This window comes from Podarcis gaigeae (assembly GCF_964106915.1).
Source record: "Podarcis gaigeae genome assembly, chromosome: 6".
NCBI lineage: Eukaryota > Metazoa > Chordata > Lepidosauria > Squamata > Lacertidae > Podarcis > Podarcis gaigeae.
The window spans coordinates 34,104,572-34,124,504 of NC_139682.1; the positions used below are offsets into that span (position 1 = coordinate 34,104,572).

General features: G+C 38.4%; 1 protein-coding gene across 1 annotated transcript in view; it reads right to left on the reverse strand.

Annotated features, from left to right (window-relative positions):
* SYCP1 (synaptonemal complex protein 1) overlaps positions 1-19,933 on the reverse strand; it is a 42,910-nt gene that overhangs the window by 20,830 nt on the left and 2,147 nt on the right. The window contains exons 2-16 of the mRNA XM_083746000.1: positions 19,462-19,573; positions 18,662-18,740; positions 18,233-18,267; positions 14,869-15,033; positions 14,080-14,147; positions 12,582-12,655; positions 12,078-12,136; positions 10,713-10,782; positions 8,367-8,440; positions 6,415-6,523; positions 5,123-5,217; positions 4,841-5,025; positions 2,332-2,399; positions 764-825; positions 326-442 (exon numbers count right to left, since the gene is read on the reverse strand). Of these exons, the coding sequence (XP_083602126.1) occupies positions 326-442; positions 764-825; positions 2,332-2,399; positions 4,841-5,025; positions 5,123-5,217; positions 6,415-6,523; positions 8,367-8,440; positions 10,713-10,782; positions 12,078-12,136; positions 12,582-12,655; positions 14,080-14,147; positions 14,869-15,033; positions 18,233-18,267; positions 18,662-18,740; positions 19,462-19,569 (1,368 nt within the window). The 5' untranslated portion in view covers positions 19,570-19,573. The remainder of the gene's footprint in view (positions 1-325; positions 443-763; positions 826-2,331; positions 2,400-4,840; positions 5,026-5,122; positions 5,218-6,414; positions 6,524-8,366; positions 8,441-10,712; positions 10,783-12,077; positions 12,137-12,581; positions 12,656-14,079; positions 14,148-14,868; positions 15,034-18,232; positions 18,268-18,661; positions 18,741-19,461; positions 19,574-19,933) is intronic.

Sequence of the window (19,933 nt, forward strand, 5' to 3'; positions counted from 1 at the left end):
TGTCAGCATAAGTCCCTTACCCTAGCTGAGCCAGAGATACACCAGCATAAGTTCTTCACCACAGCTCAGTTGTGGTGTAATTCCACAAAAGGGGGCATTCCAGGATATGGCAGGGCATGAAGAGACTTAACACCTATTCCAAACCCCTTTCAAAGTGGTCACATGATCTAGCAACTTCAGTCATAACTGAGGTTATATGACTCCCCATCAATTGATCATTATCCCACACTTTCTCATGCATTTCCCATCACTTTCCTTTTGTCTGATTTTTTGTTAAGCGCGTTTGCTGCACCAAACAACAACAAAGAAAATTAAACAAGCTAACCTGAATAGTAGAGTCATCAGCAATTCTAGATTCCTTTTCCTTTATTAAATGATTTTTTTCTGACTGTGCATACTCCAACTGGTTCTTCAAATCTTTTTGAACTTTGATTGAATTTTCCTAAATAATACAGATATTTTAAAACCATATAGTAATAATATATTTTAAATACCAATTATGTTTAAAACAAAGGAGACAATGATGATTGTGAACTTGGATAATGGCCTTAGATTATAAAATTGTAGGCAATATATACTTGGATCACAATCCAATGCAGAATTGAACATAGTATGCTTTACTATGTGTATGAATAGTTCTTGGGTATTTTGGTAATTAAAATAAATTGGTAGAGGTTTGAAGAATTAATCCACAGTATAATGAAGGAAATGGAACTTTTAATACAACTAACTGGTGAAGTGGTGTAAATAAGAGGTCCCTTACCAAGGCTATTTCCATTTCTTCAAGTTGTTTTTCTTTATCATTTTTCAGTTTGACCATCGCTTCTGCAAGAAATATAAATGCAAATAATACAAAATAATGAATTCTTTGTTAAGATGTAGCATATATTATTTGCTTTTAAGTTCAACTCAGCAAGTTATTGAAGTTATCTCAAATGTGTTGTGGGATCAGTTTGTTAATACAACAGATGCTGTGGAAAGAGTACTGTCAACTATACTCTTGATCATGTGCCTTCTTGACCTGTGCCTGATACTGTTTTACTGTGTTTACATATCTGTATCTATTTTTATTATACTGTTTTATTGTTTTTATGTTGTATTTTTGTAAATGCATCACACATTTTAAGTATTAAGTAGTTTAGAAATGCTTTTATATAAATAAAATAGTAAGTATTGAGCAATATCCAATGATAGGTAGAGCAGACCCTTTAAGAGCACCCTTTGCATGTTTAAAATGTTTTACATGTACACCCAAAAATAAAAGTACAAGCACCAATGAGTCAGGATCTGCAGGGACAAAAGTGGCTCCAAATCAAGTTTACAGACTGACATTATACAGTTGGATTTAAAAACAAAAACAAACCAAACACCTGATATTTACTTTGATACATATCTGCTAACATGAACCTAAATCTACCTGCAAAATAAAGATGATATCAATCTGCACAAAGAGGGTATAGACACCAAATGTGAGGGCCTCATTCCCCACTCCATCAATTTTGTTTGTGCCTCAGACTATCCAAGCCTGAAGTTCAGCTGTATTAGGCCCCTCTGAGGGCCTGTTTTCATCAGGACCACAATGTGCTGAGATGTTGTTACAGCATGAGATTCTTAATCTCAGGGTCATGGGTTCTAGCCCCACATTGGGTGAAGGATTCCTGCATCGCAGGGGGTTGGACTAAAAGACACTTGTGGTCCCTTCCAACTCTACAGGTCTGTGATTCTGTGCCCTGTTTTTTCCATCATGCCCCAAATGAAACTGTCTCCCTCCTGCTTCTAGTCCTAGCAGATAAAATTCTCTAACAAAGACTTCCCTCCTAGAGCTAATAGCAAGTGTGTGAGTGGATTTTTCAATGGGGCATGGTGAGGGAGGAAAGAATTAAACTTCCCCTTCCTGCATGCTGAAATCAAGACAAAAATCAGTTCCCCAGAACCATCTATTTACTCCCCCCGACCCCAACCAATGTGGTTACCAATGCTACATTTAGCATCATGTTTGGCCCCAACACAGAGCCACTGATACTCAAGAATGAAAGATAGAATTACTCAGTTTCCCTGGAAAGAAATCACTGTGTATTGAAAAGAGAGAATATTAAAACTTCCTACCTAAGGGAAAGAGAAGGATTAGCAGAAAACAATTTGAGAACCAACATTGTGGTTCTAAACAACTGGCTCCTTCTTTCTTGCCTAACAAAGGAAACAATAACTACTGCACTACTGAATTACCATACTGAACACAGGACTTATTAATATTCATATAATAGAACTATCATTGCTAATAATAATAATTAGTTTTTTAAAAAACACAGTACCTCCATTTTCTCAACATACCTAATTCAGCTGATTTCTTTTGGAGTTCCAAAACCAATATATCTGAATCATCCCTGAGTTCCTTCTGTCTATTAAATTCATTGAAAACATTCAGCATATGATTTAATAAGAAATCAAAAATTGATTAAATCAGCAAATCATATAGCAATGAACTTGGGAGAGAAACATATTTGTATAACTGTTAAGAGACATATATTTACTGATTGAAATGCCTATTAATGGTAGAAATTGTCACTGCTAAAAATTGGCCGCTGTTTCTTTAATGCTAAAAGAACTAACTCAGCATGAGTCAGTGGCCTACAATGACTCATGCAACCTTTCACCTAATTGTACCTGTATATATAGAGTGGTCAATGTTAGTGTTTGGTGTGGGTTGGTTGGATGGTAGAAAGCTGGTTGTGTTTGGTGTGTGTAAAAGCTGTTGGTCGTGGTTGGAGAAGAAACTTTTAAAGAATAAAAGCAGCAATACTCTGCAAGAACACTCTTCCTCAAATACTCTTTTGTGCCAGCTAAGGTCCAAGGCAAAGGATTAAAAAGGAGTTTTTGCAATATTCTTTTTCAAACACTGTCAGAAATGTCTATAGAAACATGGCTGTAAAGATGCATTAGACCTGAGTGGCAGGTTGAGTAACAGACCTAATTTTTCTTTCCCATCCTCAGCTGACTTTGCCCCATCTTTCCTTTCCTTTCTCTTGGTCAACAAACAAACAGAAAAGTAGGAAACTTTTAAATAATTTTATAAAAACAAAAGATATCATTCCTTAAATAGTATTACTATGTGTGAAGTTTTTGGTATCATATTCTGCTGGGACTTGGGACCTTGACACAAGAAATGGCTCCAGAAAAGGTGAGGACCCTGGGCAGTTCCCAGTAACTCTGCTGACTGAGCTTTAGAACAAAGGAGCTGAGATTTTGTGAAGACTTGTGTAGGCAAACAAAGCTTATTCTGCAATTGGCCTTGACCTCTTGAAGAGCTGGGTGTGCTGATTTAAAGGACCCTTGTCAGATTCTACAGGCACTTACTTCTACACTCGTACACAGAGAAAATATCATCTTGAAGCAAATTAAACTGGATAAATGGAGTTGCAAAGGTTAACTGGTTCCAGTCAAAATAAAATAAAAAATTCCTTCCAGTAGCACCTTAAAGACCTTAAAGGTGCTACTGGAAGGGATTTTTTTGTTTTGTTTTGACTATGGCAGACCAACACGGCTACCTATCTGTAACTGGTTCCAGTCACTATCACTTCCTTGATCAAATTAGCAGTTCCCCCACTCTTACCACATTTAGTTTTTAAAAAATCAAAAACAATTGGAAGTTAGTCATGGATCTCCCAGCACAATGTGCTTTGGCCATAAAACAGAGTTTCCCAAACTTGGGTGTCCAGATGTTTTTAGACTTCAATAACCATCATCCCTGATCACTGGTCCTGCTAGCTAGGGATGATGGAAGCTGTAGTTAAACAACAGCTGCAGACACAAGTTTGGGAAACCATGTTCTAAAGTAATAAGTTAAATCCAGTCAAATATCATATTTTTCCATTTCCATATCCTCAACTATAATACATACTACATGTATACAAGTTATATACAAATGGATGTTCCATGCACACTTCCTCCCCCAATCCCTTTCTGGGTTTGTTTTTAAACAGATTATATAGTGGGAACTGATCAGGATGAGTACCACAATGCATGGAGAGAGGGGGTTAACCTTTTGCTTCATGAAATTGTCCTAAGAACAATCCCCTGCAAAAAAATTCAATAACAGCAATTTTTTCAGTTTTGTAAAGTCATGAGTAACAATGAGTGGATATCAACTGCAAATATATTAGGCCAACTTGGCAGTTAATCTTTTTTAACTTTGTTTACTAAACAGAAGTAAAATAAATCTGCTAAATTAGATCACTCTCTATGAGTCTAGGGCAGTGGTTCCCAATTAGCTAAGTACTGTCGACTTAAGCCCCTACTTTTGAAAATTTTGATATTTCTATGGTAGCTTTATGTGAATGTTGCTATGGACCCTCTGAGGTCCACAGACCACCAATTGGGACCCACTGGTCTAGGGCATTAGCAAATTTTCCAGTGCATATTACCCCAAGCAAGCTACCCTAATTTTTTTGGAAAACCCGCCTCATTATTCACACCAAAGCTATTATTCACCCTTATGAGGTTTCCCCTCCCATGTTCCATGGTCCGGACTGTGATCCCCACTTCCCATGCATCGTTGCTATTTAAAGAAGAAACACAAACTGTGGGGATACTGTTTCTACGTAACCCTTAGAGAACAAATAATCATTTCTGAAAGCTATTTGGGAATGGGGAGTATTTACTGTATTTTGTCCTGACTATATACCTGAACAAATACTCCTTTTCAAAGAGGGTTTCACGTGTAAAGACTTGGGCAAAGCTTGTAATTAAGTGACAGATTCTCAATGTTCTTGTCATTCTGTGAAACCCTGTTATCACCAATAGTGCTATTCTTTCTTATGTATGCATGTAAGGTCATTTTTACCTCATTTCTTCTTTTTCTAGCAGTTCCTTCAAACTGGAAACTTTGGCCTGGAGATCATCAATAACCGATGTACTTGTTCTTTTAAATTCTTTAAATTCTTCTATTGTTTCTTCCTTTTGTTCAGTTACTTGAATTAATGTTTTTACTGCAGTTTGCAACTCAGTTTCTAAACCCTTACAAGTATTCTAAACAGAATAAAGAATATATTGAAATTAAGATACAATTCAGAAAATTTTCACTTCTGTTCTGTATTATTGTACAAAAAATATTGCAAGTCCATACCTCTGCCTTTTGCAAAGAACTTTTAGTTTCTTCCAGTTCAGTCAATAAATCATTTTGTTTAGTCTGTGCTTTTTTTAACGCTTCATCATGTTGTTCTAAATTTAAAAGTAAAACACAACACATTTTCAGACACTTCTGAGGTTTGGGGCAATCACAGTGGGTAGATCTCAGTTGTGTGAAAAAACCTGCTTGGCAGGAAGAGCAAACTCAGCTCCTGTTTGAAATCGCTTTGACTCGCATTCCATGTGCTCAGATCTTCCCTGGGCAGGATTTCAGGGGTCACACGCACACGCACTCAAATCCCAGATCCTTCGGCATATCCATGCTTTGTGTCTATCTATCTGTCAGGGACTCACCCTTTGTGTATTAGATTTGATTAATAAAAAATAAAGCTATTAATTTGAATATATTCATTGTGTTTATTAAATAGTATTAACAATATTGCAAAATCTTTACTTAGTGATATGGAAATTTAATTCAGTGTGTGGCCTGTAGGTTCTGTGTCAAAGTCTTTTGCAGCCCACTTGGTCTATGAGGTTGGACTGCTCTGATTTAGACTGTACAGTATAGGTCAGTGTGAGCATATGTAAGGGAGTGTACATTTAAAGTCACCCATAGGTGGCACAGTGAGGTTTTACCAAATGACAGCTCAACAATGGTGGTGGTAAAGGTACCTTCTACCATTTCTGGTGGGAAACCCAAGGATCTCTAAGTTTTATCCATAAATAAATGTCTAAAATCTGTAAAACTAATATGTCTCCTGAACTTGCTTTGTTGAATTTTGGGATGGACATGTGGGTACTTTATAACTTTTTGTAAACTACTTTGAGGTTTTCTCCAATCAAGTGGTATATACATTTTATGAAATTAAATAAATAATAAATAACTGAAGGATTTAGTAACATGGATGCTAACTGCAGCTATTATTTCAAGGACACAAAAATGGAAAGATTTAAAGAACTTGCGAATCATACTCTGGTAAGAACATGTGGACAATAGCCATTTCATTTCATTTGCAAATACTACAGGTCCCAATGCACAAATGTGTCTGTCTGCATCAATGAGAGAAATTTGGGTAGCTTAAACAATCTCCGTATCAATACCACTGGTATATCAAAGATGGTAGTTATTTGTATAATCATCAGTTTACAACATTTGCAATTTTTTGTTTGTTAATAGTGTTTACAAATAAAATCTTTTTTAAAAAAAATCTGAGGGCAACCAGTTGGTTCAGTATGCTGTACCACTACTTCTAATAATGCTATTTGGAATAAAATCATAAAAATGCTTACTTTTTATTTCTTTTAACTCAGCAATGAACTCTCTTGATTCTTGTAACTGTAGGTTTATGTGTTTCATTTTATTATCTTTTTCACCATTTTGCACTGCCAAGTCTGACACCTAATAAAAAGAATAATTTATGCACATAAATAGCCATGCTTGCCATTTCAGCTTCACATTTCTGTGTTATGCACATGGTATAATATTTGCCTTTTTAGATATAGAAACCATTATCAGTTACAGGAGATATGAGAAAGATCATCCTACAACATAATCTTACACTGCTGCATTCAGACAATAGACTAAACCATGGTTTAGAATTATGAATTTCATATTGGGCTTGCATGCTCCTCCTCCTGCGCAGCCATGAAGAGATCAGAAGCTTCCACTTCTGTTTTAGATTAATCACAATTTAGCATTTATTTCAAACTCTTAAGCAGTGTTTAATGTTATTCATGATTACTTGAAGCAAGCTAGTCTCATAAATTATAGTCTGAAATCAGTTTGTTGCAACTAACCATAGTTAAAATTAGCTGCAGTTCAGATTCAAGGCATTACACAGCCACCATGACTAACAATCACTGATAGCCTTTTCCTCCATGCATTGGTCTAATCCTTTTATAAAGTCATGCAAGCTGGTGGTCATTATTAAATCTTATGCCAGTGCATTCCATAGTTTAACTATGTACTATGTGAAGAAGTGCATCCTTTTGCTGTTCTGAATCTTCTAACATTCATTGAATGACTCCAGATTCTAATGTTATGAGAGTTGTAGAAAAATGTCTCTCTATACACTTTTTCCACCATGCAAAATTTTACATGCCTTTATCAATAATTAACCACAGTGTTGTGTCATCTGAACTGGGATCTGTGGTTAGTTTAAACCAGTGATGGCTAACACCCCGTTCATAGATCTAATCTGGCTCCCAAGACCCCACCGACTGGCAAAAAGAGGAAAATATAAAGTAGACAGCGCTGAGGTGGGTGAAGTCCAGCACCCTGGAGCAGATACAAGTTGGCCATTCCTGGTTCTCAGATTGATCATTTGATGGAGGAGGGCATTAAAACCCCCACCATCAGTTGATCTACATGGATCAGCTGAGGAGGTTGAGCTATATGTCTCTGAGTGAGTGAGTGAGTGAGTGAGTGAGTGAGTGAGTATGTACATATTCAAGAATGTGGCATGGTCCCAGCGTTAGAGTAGAAGAACCCCCAAATACAGTGGTACCCTGGGTTATATACACTTCAGGTTACATATGCTTTAGGTTACAGATTCCGCTAACCCAGAAATATTACCTCAGGTTAAGAACTTTGCTTCAGGATGAGAACAGAAATCGTGCAGCAGCGGTGCAGCTGCAGCAGCAGGAGGCCCCATTAGGTAAAGTGGTGCTTCAGGTTAAGAAAAGACCTCCGGAACGAATTAAGTTCTTAACCTGAGGTACCACTGTAGCTCAATGAAGACTGAGGAATGCTGAATAACTGTTGTGGCAGGGGAGTGGGGGAAGAGAGATGTAAAACCGGGTATAAAACTGCACCAGATGTGAAACTGCAAGATTTTGCTGCATGTTCCACTTTTTATTTTTACTTATTAGTTACATTTTTTACAAAAAGTAACTCATGTGACTAACAAACACATTCATACTTATAAAAAGGCAGAATTAAGACATCCCACCAACTGTCTGAGGCCACAGCTAATTAAAAGCCAACAGCCTAGCAAAATAAGAAATGTTCTGGCCTGGCACCTAAAGGTAGATAATGATGGCACCAGGTGTGCCTCCCCACAAAAGCATTCAGTAAGTGGGAAGCCACCACTAAGAAGACCCTTTCTTGTGCTGACACCCTCCCTTTGAGGAGGCACGTGAAAAAGGGACTTGGATTATGAACGCAGAGTCCTGGTTGGTTCATGTGGGGTCTTGTTAATAACTAACATAATGTTATTAATCTCAGTAACAATAAAACAAACCTGTTTTTCCATTGCATCCATCTCTCTTTTGTGGACTTTTTCAAGTTGTTCTATTTTTTCTGCTTCTTCTTTTACTTCCAAAAAAAAAATTAATCATGGATATTTTTAGTAACTACATGATAATAAAAATACTAAAAGAGGGAGATGATTCACACATTTATATATATCACTCATTCATATGTCAATGTGTATGTTCACACACATCCTGCTAAACCAATTATGGAGAACCTGTTTCAGCCTCAAAACTACATTCACTCATGGCAACTTTTCAGGAATCACATACCAGTAGCTGATGGGCTAGAAGCAAAAGTGGATGGATCAACAAATGAATTTTATTTTATTTTTTGTTTTGTACAGTAGGCTATTTCTACACAGATTCACTCACCCCTCTCTATCTTCTAATCAAGAGGCATTATCAGAGATCAGCTAGGCTCAAAACACTCAAGGAGGGTATAAAGCAGGGTCAGTGGGAGAGTGGGTGTGATTCAGGAGGGATGTGGATCAACCAAGGGCCAGATAGAGAGGTGTGAACTACTACCATTTGGCTACAATGCTTGAGGTTTCTCACCCGTATGCTAAATTATAGTTTAGCACCATGTGCATGACCCAGAATGAGTTGCAGCATGAATCTAGCTGGTGCGCTCTCCTTGGCTTGCTTTGTTTTAAACAAACCATAATCAAACCATAATTAATGTTAACCACAGTTTGTTGTTTCAGATGATGCAGGGTAGGAGATGGGGGTACATAAGTAGCGTGAGTATGTAAGTGCAAGATTGCTGCAGATAATTCTGGCTTGTGCACATCATGCTCAGCTCAGCCCTCCTGACTCCCCACCCCAGAAACAGCCCACTTTGAGGTCTGCATTTGCAAAGTCTGGTAAAGTTTAGCAAAAGTAGGTGGAATAACACTTCCTAATTCTGGGGATTAGGATTGTTCTGGCTATAAAAGATCAGGAAAAGGGGGGGGGACTCAGTCCAGTTCAGAAATAAAAACATAGAAGAAGGCACATTCAATAAACTCAAAACACAAAAAGTTGAGCAACTTGACAGCTATCCTTTTCTAATTCCTTTGACTGAAGACTGTACACTGTAGCTGACAAGAACAGGAAAACTTGGGTGTCTGGTGTACCTGCATTCCAAAACAACATGGCAGGAAGGAATAATTCCTGACATAGCACATGGTTTTGGCATGCATAATGCTCCCCACTATGAATTTCATGTTACAGAAAATTCTATTATCATCAGCACCTAGGTATGAAACACAGGCATTTCCACTGAGTTTGCTTCTTGTGTTTTTATAATAAATAGAAAGCCAAATGGGAATCATAATTGGAAGTCTTAAAATGATTCTTTAAAACTTATTTAAAATACTCTCTCATTCAATTATTTAAGGCGATTTACAAACATGGCAGTTGTATAGGATCAAATAAGAAAACAGGTGAAATTTTCATTTATATCATTTTCTCAACCCTTTTGAACATAAGATTCCTGCAACACCAGATCAAAGCCCTGTCTAGCCTAGCATCCAGTTTCCCACAGTATACAACCAGGTGCCTATGAGAAGTCCATAAGCAAATGTATTGTTCCCTAGTAATTGGCATACAGAGACACTCTGCCTCTTAGAGGAAGCATTTAACTAGTAACTAGTAATCATGACTAGTAACCAGTGATAAATATATCAAATTCCATTTTAAAGCTAAATCGGTGGCCATCACCACATATTGGTGTAATTCCACAATCTTTAAATAGCTTTTTTTCTACTGTATAACAATGGATCTCGATGTAATGTGACATGGCCTGGTTTTGGACCTATGAAAAGGCTCTGGTATTCAACACTTTAGGTTCATCTAGTTCAGTTTTCGCTACAGTGCCTGGCAGCAGCTCTCCAGGGATTCAGACAGAAGTATTTCCCAGCCCTACCAGGAAATGCCAAGGATCAAACCTGGGATCTTCTGTATGCAGAGAGGTTACTGTACCACTGAGCTTCAACCAGCCTGTGAGGAGTTGCATGTAGGGCACCACTGCTCTCCAGACTTCCCAAAACAGTGGATCACTGGTGTTTACTGAGGGAAGGGTAAGGGATGAGGTGCAGGGAGTTTGGTACAGTGTGTGACAGTGTTGTTGTGTGCCAAGCTCCCTGTACCTTGCATTTCCTCTCTCTCTCAGTAAGCACCTGCAACCTTCCATGTTCAGAAGCCAGGACAGCAACTGTGTCCCACCTGTGCTGCCTTACTAGCTACTACTGATTTCATCCAAGCTCTACCCTTATCCCAGGCTTCTCCCACCAGTAACCACTTCTTCTCTCAAATAATTACACAAATGCCATAAATTTAAAAAAGATTCTCACATTTAAAAACCATTTCCAATCTGGAGTTTTCTGCTTGTACACGAAGTTCCTCAAAGGCATGTATCATTCTCTAGCAGATGTAAATAAACAATTAGTAACAACAAACTTCCTATAATGCCAGTGAATATATGCTGAATTTATTTTTAAAATATTTAAAATTCACACCAATTGGGTAGGAAATGGGGCAGGGGGGTTGGCATTGCATGTGACATCATGATGTCATGTCCAGGCATTCCACAGCAGCTTGTTTTCCATGGCCAGCAGTGCTAGCAGCAGCAGCTACTGCTGCTGCTGCTGCCATGGCCCAGGGGCTGCTTCCCCTCTGCAGCAGCAGCAAGAGGAGCCACTGCAAACCACTGCGGCTGCACTTCCGTATTGGTTTTGGTGTCCTAGCAGGTCTGTTAGTAGCCCAACAGTTCTTATGGCATTAGCAGCGGCTTGGGAGGCCTTGCACCGGCAGCCTAGTGGGCCTTGTGTTAGCAGTGGTAGCCACTACACATCCAGATGCCACAGAATTTTGAGGGGGCCCAGCTCCCTCTTTGAAAATTGGGGAGCCCCTGACACCAATAGTTATTCACTCAACAGTTAGAACAATCCCTTGATATAAATATTTTTTCTTAAGGCATTAAAGAGTACCTACTAATTGAAAGCATTGCTGGCTCATCTTTAAAAATGTAGGTGGATAATGTGGTTTTTGAGGGGAGAGGCAACAGATGAGTGAAGAAGGAATAACCCACTCCCCATCTGCTTTTCTGCCAAACACAGCAAACACACATCTACCCTAGCTGGAGGAAAATGTAAGGGAGGAGAAGGGAATAACAAGTGATGGGAAGAATAAGGGCTAAGTGCTCTCCCCACCACCATCACCACTTGCCACCTCTCACAGATCATGCACTCTAACCACCTTTTAAATGGTTAGTGGAGACCAAGATTCCCAGATCTGTCTACTATCTAATATTTAATTCACCCCTGAGTTAATGAAATAAACAGTTGCACATCATTACCTTATTGATAATAAGTAATTCCAAACCTATGGAAAATTGCTCTCAGCAACTGCACATAAATATTAAAAAATAGTGCTGATACTTGTAGGATCTCAGGCAACATAACATCTGTAAACCGAAGACCAAATCCTTGAAAGATGCTATCAGCTGAATCCTGGGCTAACCACAGCTCACACCTCTCCTTTTTAAAAGGTGTTTTTCTATATTTCATTTTTTCAAAGGAAAATTAAACTATGAGAGGCAAGAGTTTGGAGCAAAAAGGAACTGAAAGCAGATGTGCACCATCACAGAGGACACCAGGGTGCTGTGTGTGTGTGTGTGTGTGTGTGTAATGCTACTATAAAATATGTGTCTTTATTACCTCCGTGTTATTATTAAGATCCACATACATCTGTCTGGTTTCCTCTTGTTCATGTTCATCTAAAAGAAAATTAACAATATAAAAGATTAAATATTTATTTTAATATGTAAAAAAAAATCAGAGATAAAGTAATAAGAATAGCAATGACCTGTTATTCTACTAAAATTCCTGAATTCTAGTGAGTCTTTAGAGACAAGATGTTTTGCAACTAAGGAGTCACAACTCAGAATGCCTTTCTAGTACTCCCATCATATGGAATTGCTCTTCAGTTCATCCCAACAAAATAATGCTCTCCTACTTGTTTTTAAGGATGCAAAGGAACATCTGGAGTTTAAAAATTAGCACCTTGAACAACTGTTTGTAAGACTATAAGCTGTTGCTTTTCCTGCAGAACTGACTAGCAAAGCAGTTTCCAGTGTAAGGCTAAAATAGGAAAGGAGGTTATAAACAGTCTATGAGAATCGGGGGGGGGGGGGATGCAAACACTTTTAAAGAGATATTTACATTTGTTAGACTTCTCCATCAATTGCATGCACTTTTCTTTGAGCAAATTGCACAAATGTCTTGTAGCACTGTTTCTGGGGAGAAAAACAGTTATATCAGCATTATATCCCTAGTATTATTTGTGTCCATTATGCTTTACAGAAAAAAGTAATGAAAATTTGAAATCCTGTGAAATCTGTATCACCCAGGCAAATAAGGGGAGGGGGGAATAGTAAAAAAAACCCCAAGATGTCACCCAGTAGACACACCCAACAGATAAACAGCTACAAAGAAACCACAACATTTCCTGAGGTTAGCAGTAGCTAGGACAGAGCAACAGGATCTCACCCTGTCGCACAGATTCAAACTGCTGACCTTCTGATCAGCAAGCCCAAGAGGCTCAGTGGTTTACACCATAGTGCCACCCATGTCCCGCCTAGAAACCACATTAAGACTTATAAAGTGCTAAGAAATATCTCCTAGTAAGGCATCTGTGATTTGATGCAATATGGAATCTGTCAGTTGCAAAGGCTGCCCTTATGGCAAAGAGACAAACTGATCAAAAGGAAACACAGTAATAGATTGGTCTGACAGAGCAAAAGGCAGTTAATTTACATGAGATGATTGAAACTCATAAAATACTTCACTTGAAGAGCAGAAAGCCACAGAAAGTACAAAGAAGCTCTTTGTACTTGCATTTGAGCAGGCCCCTCTTCCTCCAGAAGCACCTCCACTGCACACCTGTCACATACAGTCAGGTGGCAGGGAGACAGCCATTGAGTCTGGCCAGTATGTGGTTGATCAGGCTCCACCATATATCAGGCTTTCCACTGATCAACAGCAGCTGGTTTTGCCACAGTCCACCTCACAACTTTGCTTTGAAATGGCTGCTGCCATGATCAGGTTGGATGGGGGAACTGCAGAAGCCATCGTGGAACTATTATTGGTCATATTCAGCAGAACCACTGAAGTCACACCAGCCATGTTGCCTGCCACTCTCCCATCACCACTGTTATGCACAAAGTACAAGAGGAGTTGTAATACTCCAATGATCTCTAGCACTGCAGCACACTGAGCTTCTTAGAAACCTTGCCCAAGGTTTCAAGCCAAAAGTCACTGATTGCCAAGGAGAAAAGCCCTCTCCACCTGAAAACAACCAGGAAGGGAAGAAATGAGGAGGGGAGGAGCACACAGAAATGCAGCTGTGAAAAGTGGTGTTTTTAAAAACATACTAAAGAAGACACAGAATAATAGTATTAAAAAGAGCAAACAAAGTATCGCAAAAATATGCAGGTTTTGATTACTTTTTGTAACTTTATGAGCCAGTGTGGTACCAAGGACAGAAGAACAACCTGAAAAACTCGTGAGTCCTAGATAGGAATAGTTCTCCTTTTATAAAAGATAAAGGTTTATCTTACAGATCTCTCATGACAATGAGTGTAATTAGAAGGGGTTAGTAATTGCCTCATACTATAGCATAAACAAATGACTATAAAATTATTATCCTAACATTACTTACTCTTTTAGAAGATCTTTATTTTCATGTATTACATCTTCCAGTTTTAAGCTTAGTTTTTCATTTTCAAACTAAATGTATAAAACAAAGATATAAAAAACATGCTTTTGTCGGGATGAACTAATAATTATCACTATCAAAGGGGGGAAATGTCAGTTTCCCAAAATACATATTTATTAGACTTGGGTATTATTGCATTTATTACATCACAAACTATATGTGCATTTTAAAAGCTTGAAATGAAAGTAAGCTTGAAAGTTACAAAATTCCGGCAAGATCCCATGATTTACATACGTAACCTGTACAGTACATGTTTTAATTTTACCAATCTTTATTTAATACCCAAGCAAAAAGTAATCTGTAAGCAAGTAGGTCATCCTCAATAATATATACAACATTATACTGTACAAATGGACTCCACTTCTTCTTCCTGCAAAATCATGTACAACACCTCTCCCTCAACTCATGACAAGGACTGGGGAAGAAGAGAGGAGGGCTGGACAATGTCAGCAAACATTTACAATCCTAACCCCCACCCGCAGGGCTTTGCAGAATGGTGCAGCCACAATCACATTTACAGCCCGGCCACTCACAGCAGCCACAGCAGACTAGTGGGCAGGACAACAGGGTCTGATCCCTGCACCAGCTTGAGGCTGGAGAGTGTAGCAAGCTATGATAATCCCTCCATGTGCAGGCATTGCACCCGTGCTGGGATTGACTGTGCCCTAATTTTTTTTAAGCATTTTATTCTTATCTTAAAATTATATATTTCAAAATGTTATAAACACTCACCTGTAACTCTTGAATAGCTTTACGTAGTGCTTCTATAATCTTTCTGTTTTCTTGCAATTTTCTTTCCTTTTCCTTTAATTCATATTCTGTAGTGACTTTCCATCTCTTGATCTTTTCAGCTTCTTTGTAAAGCCTTGAATAAAGCTCATTCATTGTCTCCATGTTCTATAAAGGCAGGTTTAATAATTTATTATATAATGTTTAATTAAAAGGTTTTTAATGAAGCCTTTTCATTTAAATTTTGATACCCACATTAGCCATAAAAAAACTGTTCCTTGTGTGCACCAAGGACAGTATGAAATATACAATTTAGTAATGTGACAGTGACTGAAATTTTATTTACTTAAAACATTTCTATACTGCCTTTTATGAAAACATCTTAAGTCAGTTTAGAACAAAGTCCCTTAAAAATACAACAATGGTAAAAATAAGTCAAGTTACCACAAAATGAACTAAAAAGTTATGACAATTAGTTGGTATCAAGAACCAGCAAATGTTTAGATAACATGCTAAACAACATAGTTAGTTAAACAACATAGAGGATCAAATTTAACTGTGAGGTTTCCATGAAAAGCACTCCCCAAGCATCATCCTTTGGAAATGTACATCTAAGTAGGACCAGAACTACTGCAAAGCAGTACCACGCACTCCTAACCTGGACAGCCACTCCAGAAGGATACCATAGTCAATGGTATCAAAAGCCATGGAAAGTTCAATGAGAATTAACAAGAACACATTTCCCCTGTCTCTCTCACCCAACAGAAGTCATCATACAGGATAACCAAGGCAGTTTCTGTGCCAGAACTGGACCTAAACCCCAATTGAAATGGATCTATAAAATCAGTTTCTTTCAACAGTGCCTGTATATTCCTAAATTGAGAAACTATGTGTCAGCATGGTGAAAGAACATAGGTAGAAAGTTGAGAACTGAAACTAATGTAATCCAAAGCATTCAGATAATGCTAATACATGTAATAGATTATTTTTATTGTACATTACACAAAATGTAGTGTTATGAGTTTGAGTGTGCCAGGCTCCCCTAAAAGAAGGTGTTAGAATTTAATCAAGTCTTGGGGGGTTAAACTGAATGCCAGATTTTTAATCCCTGGACCCAGCTTCCAGTGGTCAGGAGATCGCCTGAGAGATGGGCCATTAAGAGAACAAAGGAAAGGTAATGGGTAATTTTAAAATGGGAAGAACCAGAGATCTGTTCAAGAAAATTGGAGATATGAAAGGAACATTTCGTACAAAGATTTCCATAATAAAGGACAAAAGTGGAAAGGACCTAACAGAAGCAGAAGACATCAAGAAGAGGTGGCAAGAATACACAGAGGAATTATACCAGAAAGATATGGATGTCCCATACACCCCAGGTAGTGTGGTTGCTGACCTTGAGCCAGACATCCTGGAGAGTGAAGTCAAATGGGCCTTAGAAAGCACTGCAAATAACAAGGCCAGTGGAAGTGATGGTATTCCAGCTGAACTATTTAAAATTTTAAAAGATGATGCTGTTAAGGTGCTACACTCAATATGCCAGCAAGTTTGGAAAACTCAGCAGTGGCCAGAAGATTGGAGAAGATCAGTCTACATCCCAATCCCAAAGAAGGGCAGTGCCAAAGAATGCTCCAACTACCGCACAATTGCACTCATTTCACACGCTAGCAAGCTTACGCTTAAAATTCTACAAGGAAGGCTCAAGCAGTATGTGGACCGAGAACTCCCAGAAGTGCAAGCTGGATTTAGAAGAGGCAGAGGAACCAGAGACCAAATTGCAAACATGCGCTGGATTATGGAGAAAGCTAGAGAGCTCCAGAAAGACATCTACTTCTGCTTCATTGACTATGCAAAAGCCTTTGACTGTGTCGACCACGGCAAACTATGGCAAGTTCTTAAAGAAATGGGAGTGCCAGATCACCTCATCTGTCTCCTGAGAAATCTCTATGTGGGACAAGAAGCTACAGTTAGAACTGGATATGGAACAACTGATTGGTTCAAAATTGGGAAAGGAGTACGACAAGGCTGTATTTTGTCTCCCTGCTTATTTAACTTATATGCAGAATTCATCATGCGAAAGGCTGGGCTGGATGAATCCCTAGCCGGAATTAAGATTGCCGGAAGAAATATCAACAACCTCAGATATGCAGATGACACAACCTTGATGGCAGAAAGTGAGGAGGAATTAAAGAACCTTTTAATGAGGGTGAAAGAGGAGAGCGCAAAATATGGTCTGAAGCTCAACATCAAAAAAACGAAGATCATGGCCACTGGTCCCATCACCTCCTGGCAAATAGAAGGGGAAGAAATGGAGGTAGTGAGAGATTTTACTTTCTTGGGCTCAATGATCACTGCAGATGGTGACAGCAGCCACGAAATTAAAAGACGCCTGCTTCTTGGGAGAAGGGCAATGACAGGCCTAGACAGCATCTTGAGAAGTAGAGACATCACCTTGCCAACAAAGGTTCGTAAAGTTAAAGCTATGGTTTTCCCAGTAGTGATGTATGGAAGTGAGAGCTGGACCATAAAGAAGGCTGATCGCCGAAGAATTGATGCTTTTGAATTATGGTGCTGGAGGAGACTCTTGAGAGTCCCATGGACTGCAAGAAGATCAAACCTCTCCATACTGAAGGAAATCAACCCTGAGCGCTCACTGGAAGGACAGATTGTGAAGCTGAGGCTTCAGTACTTTGGCCACCTCATGAGAAGAGAAGACTCCCTGGAGAAGACCCTGATGTTGGGAAAGATGGAGGGCACAAGGAGAAGGGGACGGCAGAGGACGAGATGGCTGGATAGTGTTTTCGAGGTTACCAGCATGAGTTTGACCAAACTGCGGGAGGCAGTGGAGGACAGAGGTGCCTGGCGTTCTCTGGTCCCATGGGGTCACGAAGAGTCGGACACGACTAAACGACTAAACAACAACAACAACAACAATTTTAAAAACTAAGCAGAGGGAGCTCTGTGCCAGAAAGCAAATGGGTGGGGCCCTCCCTCAACTCAGAGTCAACTATAAGACAAAAGGCCAGAGTTCAGAGTTGGCTATGATGTAACCTAGAGGAAATAATGTTGCAGGCTGGTAAAGGCAACAAGTTGTAGAGAAGATCAGAACACAACATTTGATTTCTGTTTGAATCCAAGGCTGCAGCTATGGGAGAAACAAGAGCCTCTTAGGGTGTTGATACTATGAACCCCTCCATCATAGGCTTAGGTTGTATATATGTGTAAATAAACCATATATCCTAAAGACACCACAGTCTCTGCTGTGTCTCATTTCAAAATGGAAACTCTGACCCTGGGTGAGCACCTGGAACCCCTGGAATCTTGCACCACTCAGAGATATGGGTGGCGTGCAACAGTATATTTAACTCACCTCCATTTCTAGCTCAGGAACAGATTTTACAGGTTCTGGAAATACAACATTTAATGTCTGATTATTTAACAATAAATATGCTTAATTATAAGTTAGAAACATTATAATAACAATACAACTGAATAACAGTATTAATTCCTAAATTGCTATGTGTTCGTCTTATTAATAAGTGTATGTCCATACAGACATCATAGGCTACAAATGGAATACAGAATATATTGGATTCTGACTTACCAAAAAATAATAGAAAGCAAATGAACGACATATATAGCAAAGTACAATTTTAATACAAACAACACAGCTTTAAATACTGCAGAAGTTCTCAGCGATGACTCCAGCACAAACTGGCTCTAGTTCTAATGGTTACTTCACTTTTCAAGGTCTACCATTCCATCTTCTTTAATATTTATTTTTATGTTTTAATCTTACCTATGACTTCTATATGTTTTGACATACTTTTCATCCCAAAAGGCAAGTTATAATCATCTTCAGTTCCCTTGCTAAAATCCTGGAAAAATAAAACATTTTAGAAATAATAATACCTTTTAATGGACATGCTCATCTCCAATCATAAACAGATTACTTGGAAATGCAATATGCTAAAATCAATAGGACTTAGTGCCAAGTTATGAAATCAGGTTAAGCTGTCATTAAAACTAATTCGAATTTAGGGGTATTACGGTCTTAGAAAATATATTCATACTGGGCAATTTCATAACTTCAAGCACTCCACTCCAAAGGCTAAGAGTAGGTTATGTAGACGTGGGCAAAGATCAACTCAGATATTTTAATGAGGAAGTAGAACATATGGGGAACTAGGAATTAAAAATAATAATAATAATTTTATTATTTGTACCCCACCCATCTGACTGAGTGGCCCCAGTCACTCTGGGGCAAACCATAAGTGCAAGTGGAACATACTAGGATATAGGATCATAAACACATAGACACGAATAAACACAGGAAGCCGTATTATAATAGTGTCAGATTATTTGTCCATGTAGCCCAACATTGTCTAGAATGGGTTGAGTGTCTACTTTTAATTTTCATATGAATGGCATTTTCCTTTGGTTTTTAGTTTCAAATTTCAAAACTCTGGAATGTTGCATTTTGAGTTATCAATGTTTAAGTGTGGATAAATGGAAATACAGGTAATCTTTAATTTTTAAAACACTGGTCAGCTTTTGTAAACTTGCTATATATATTTTTAAGTAACAGTTTTTATTTACCTGAAAACATCGTCCATCTCGTTTGCTTGTCTGTGGTTTGACTGCTGATACTTGGGTATTATTCAGTATTGGTGGTACAAACAATTTAAAAGATTTCTCCTGTTCCATTTTTGTTGCATTATTTTCAATCCCTTTCTATGTTCTGCAGAACAATATAATTTATCATGCTATTAATCCTTACAGTAGTCCTGTCAAGTAGACTAGTATTGCAATATTGAAAATGGAGAATTAGTGATTTATTGGATTTCCCAAGTTAAACAGAAAATAACAGAAAAATAATTCCAACATCGTCATTTGTGCATTATTAGGCCAACACCAACCAAAATATCACAAAAGAGTATATAAGCTTTCAAATTCTCCTGAAGTCTTTATTCTTTGTTCCTTCTTTCCTGTAGCCCTTGGTGCAACCTGAAAGCTGCATTGTGCTTAAGGAGCCTCCTTTTAATGTTTCCTAACTCCTCCCACATTCCAT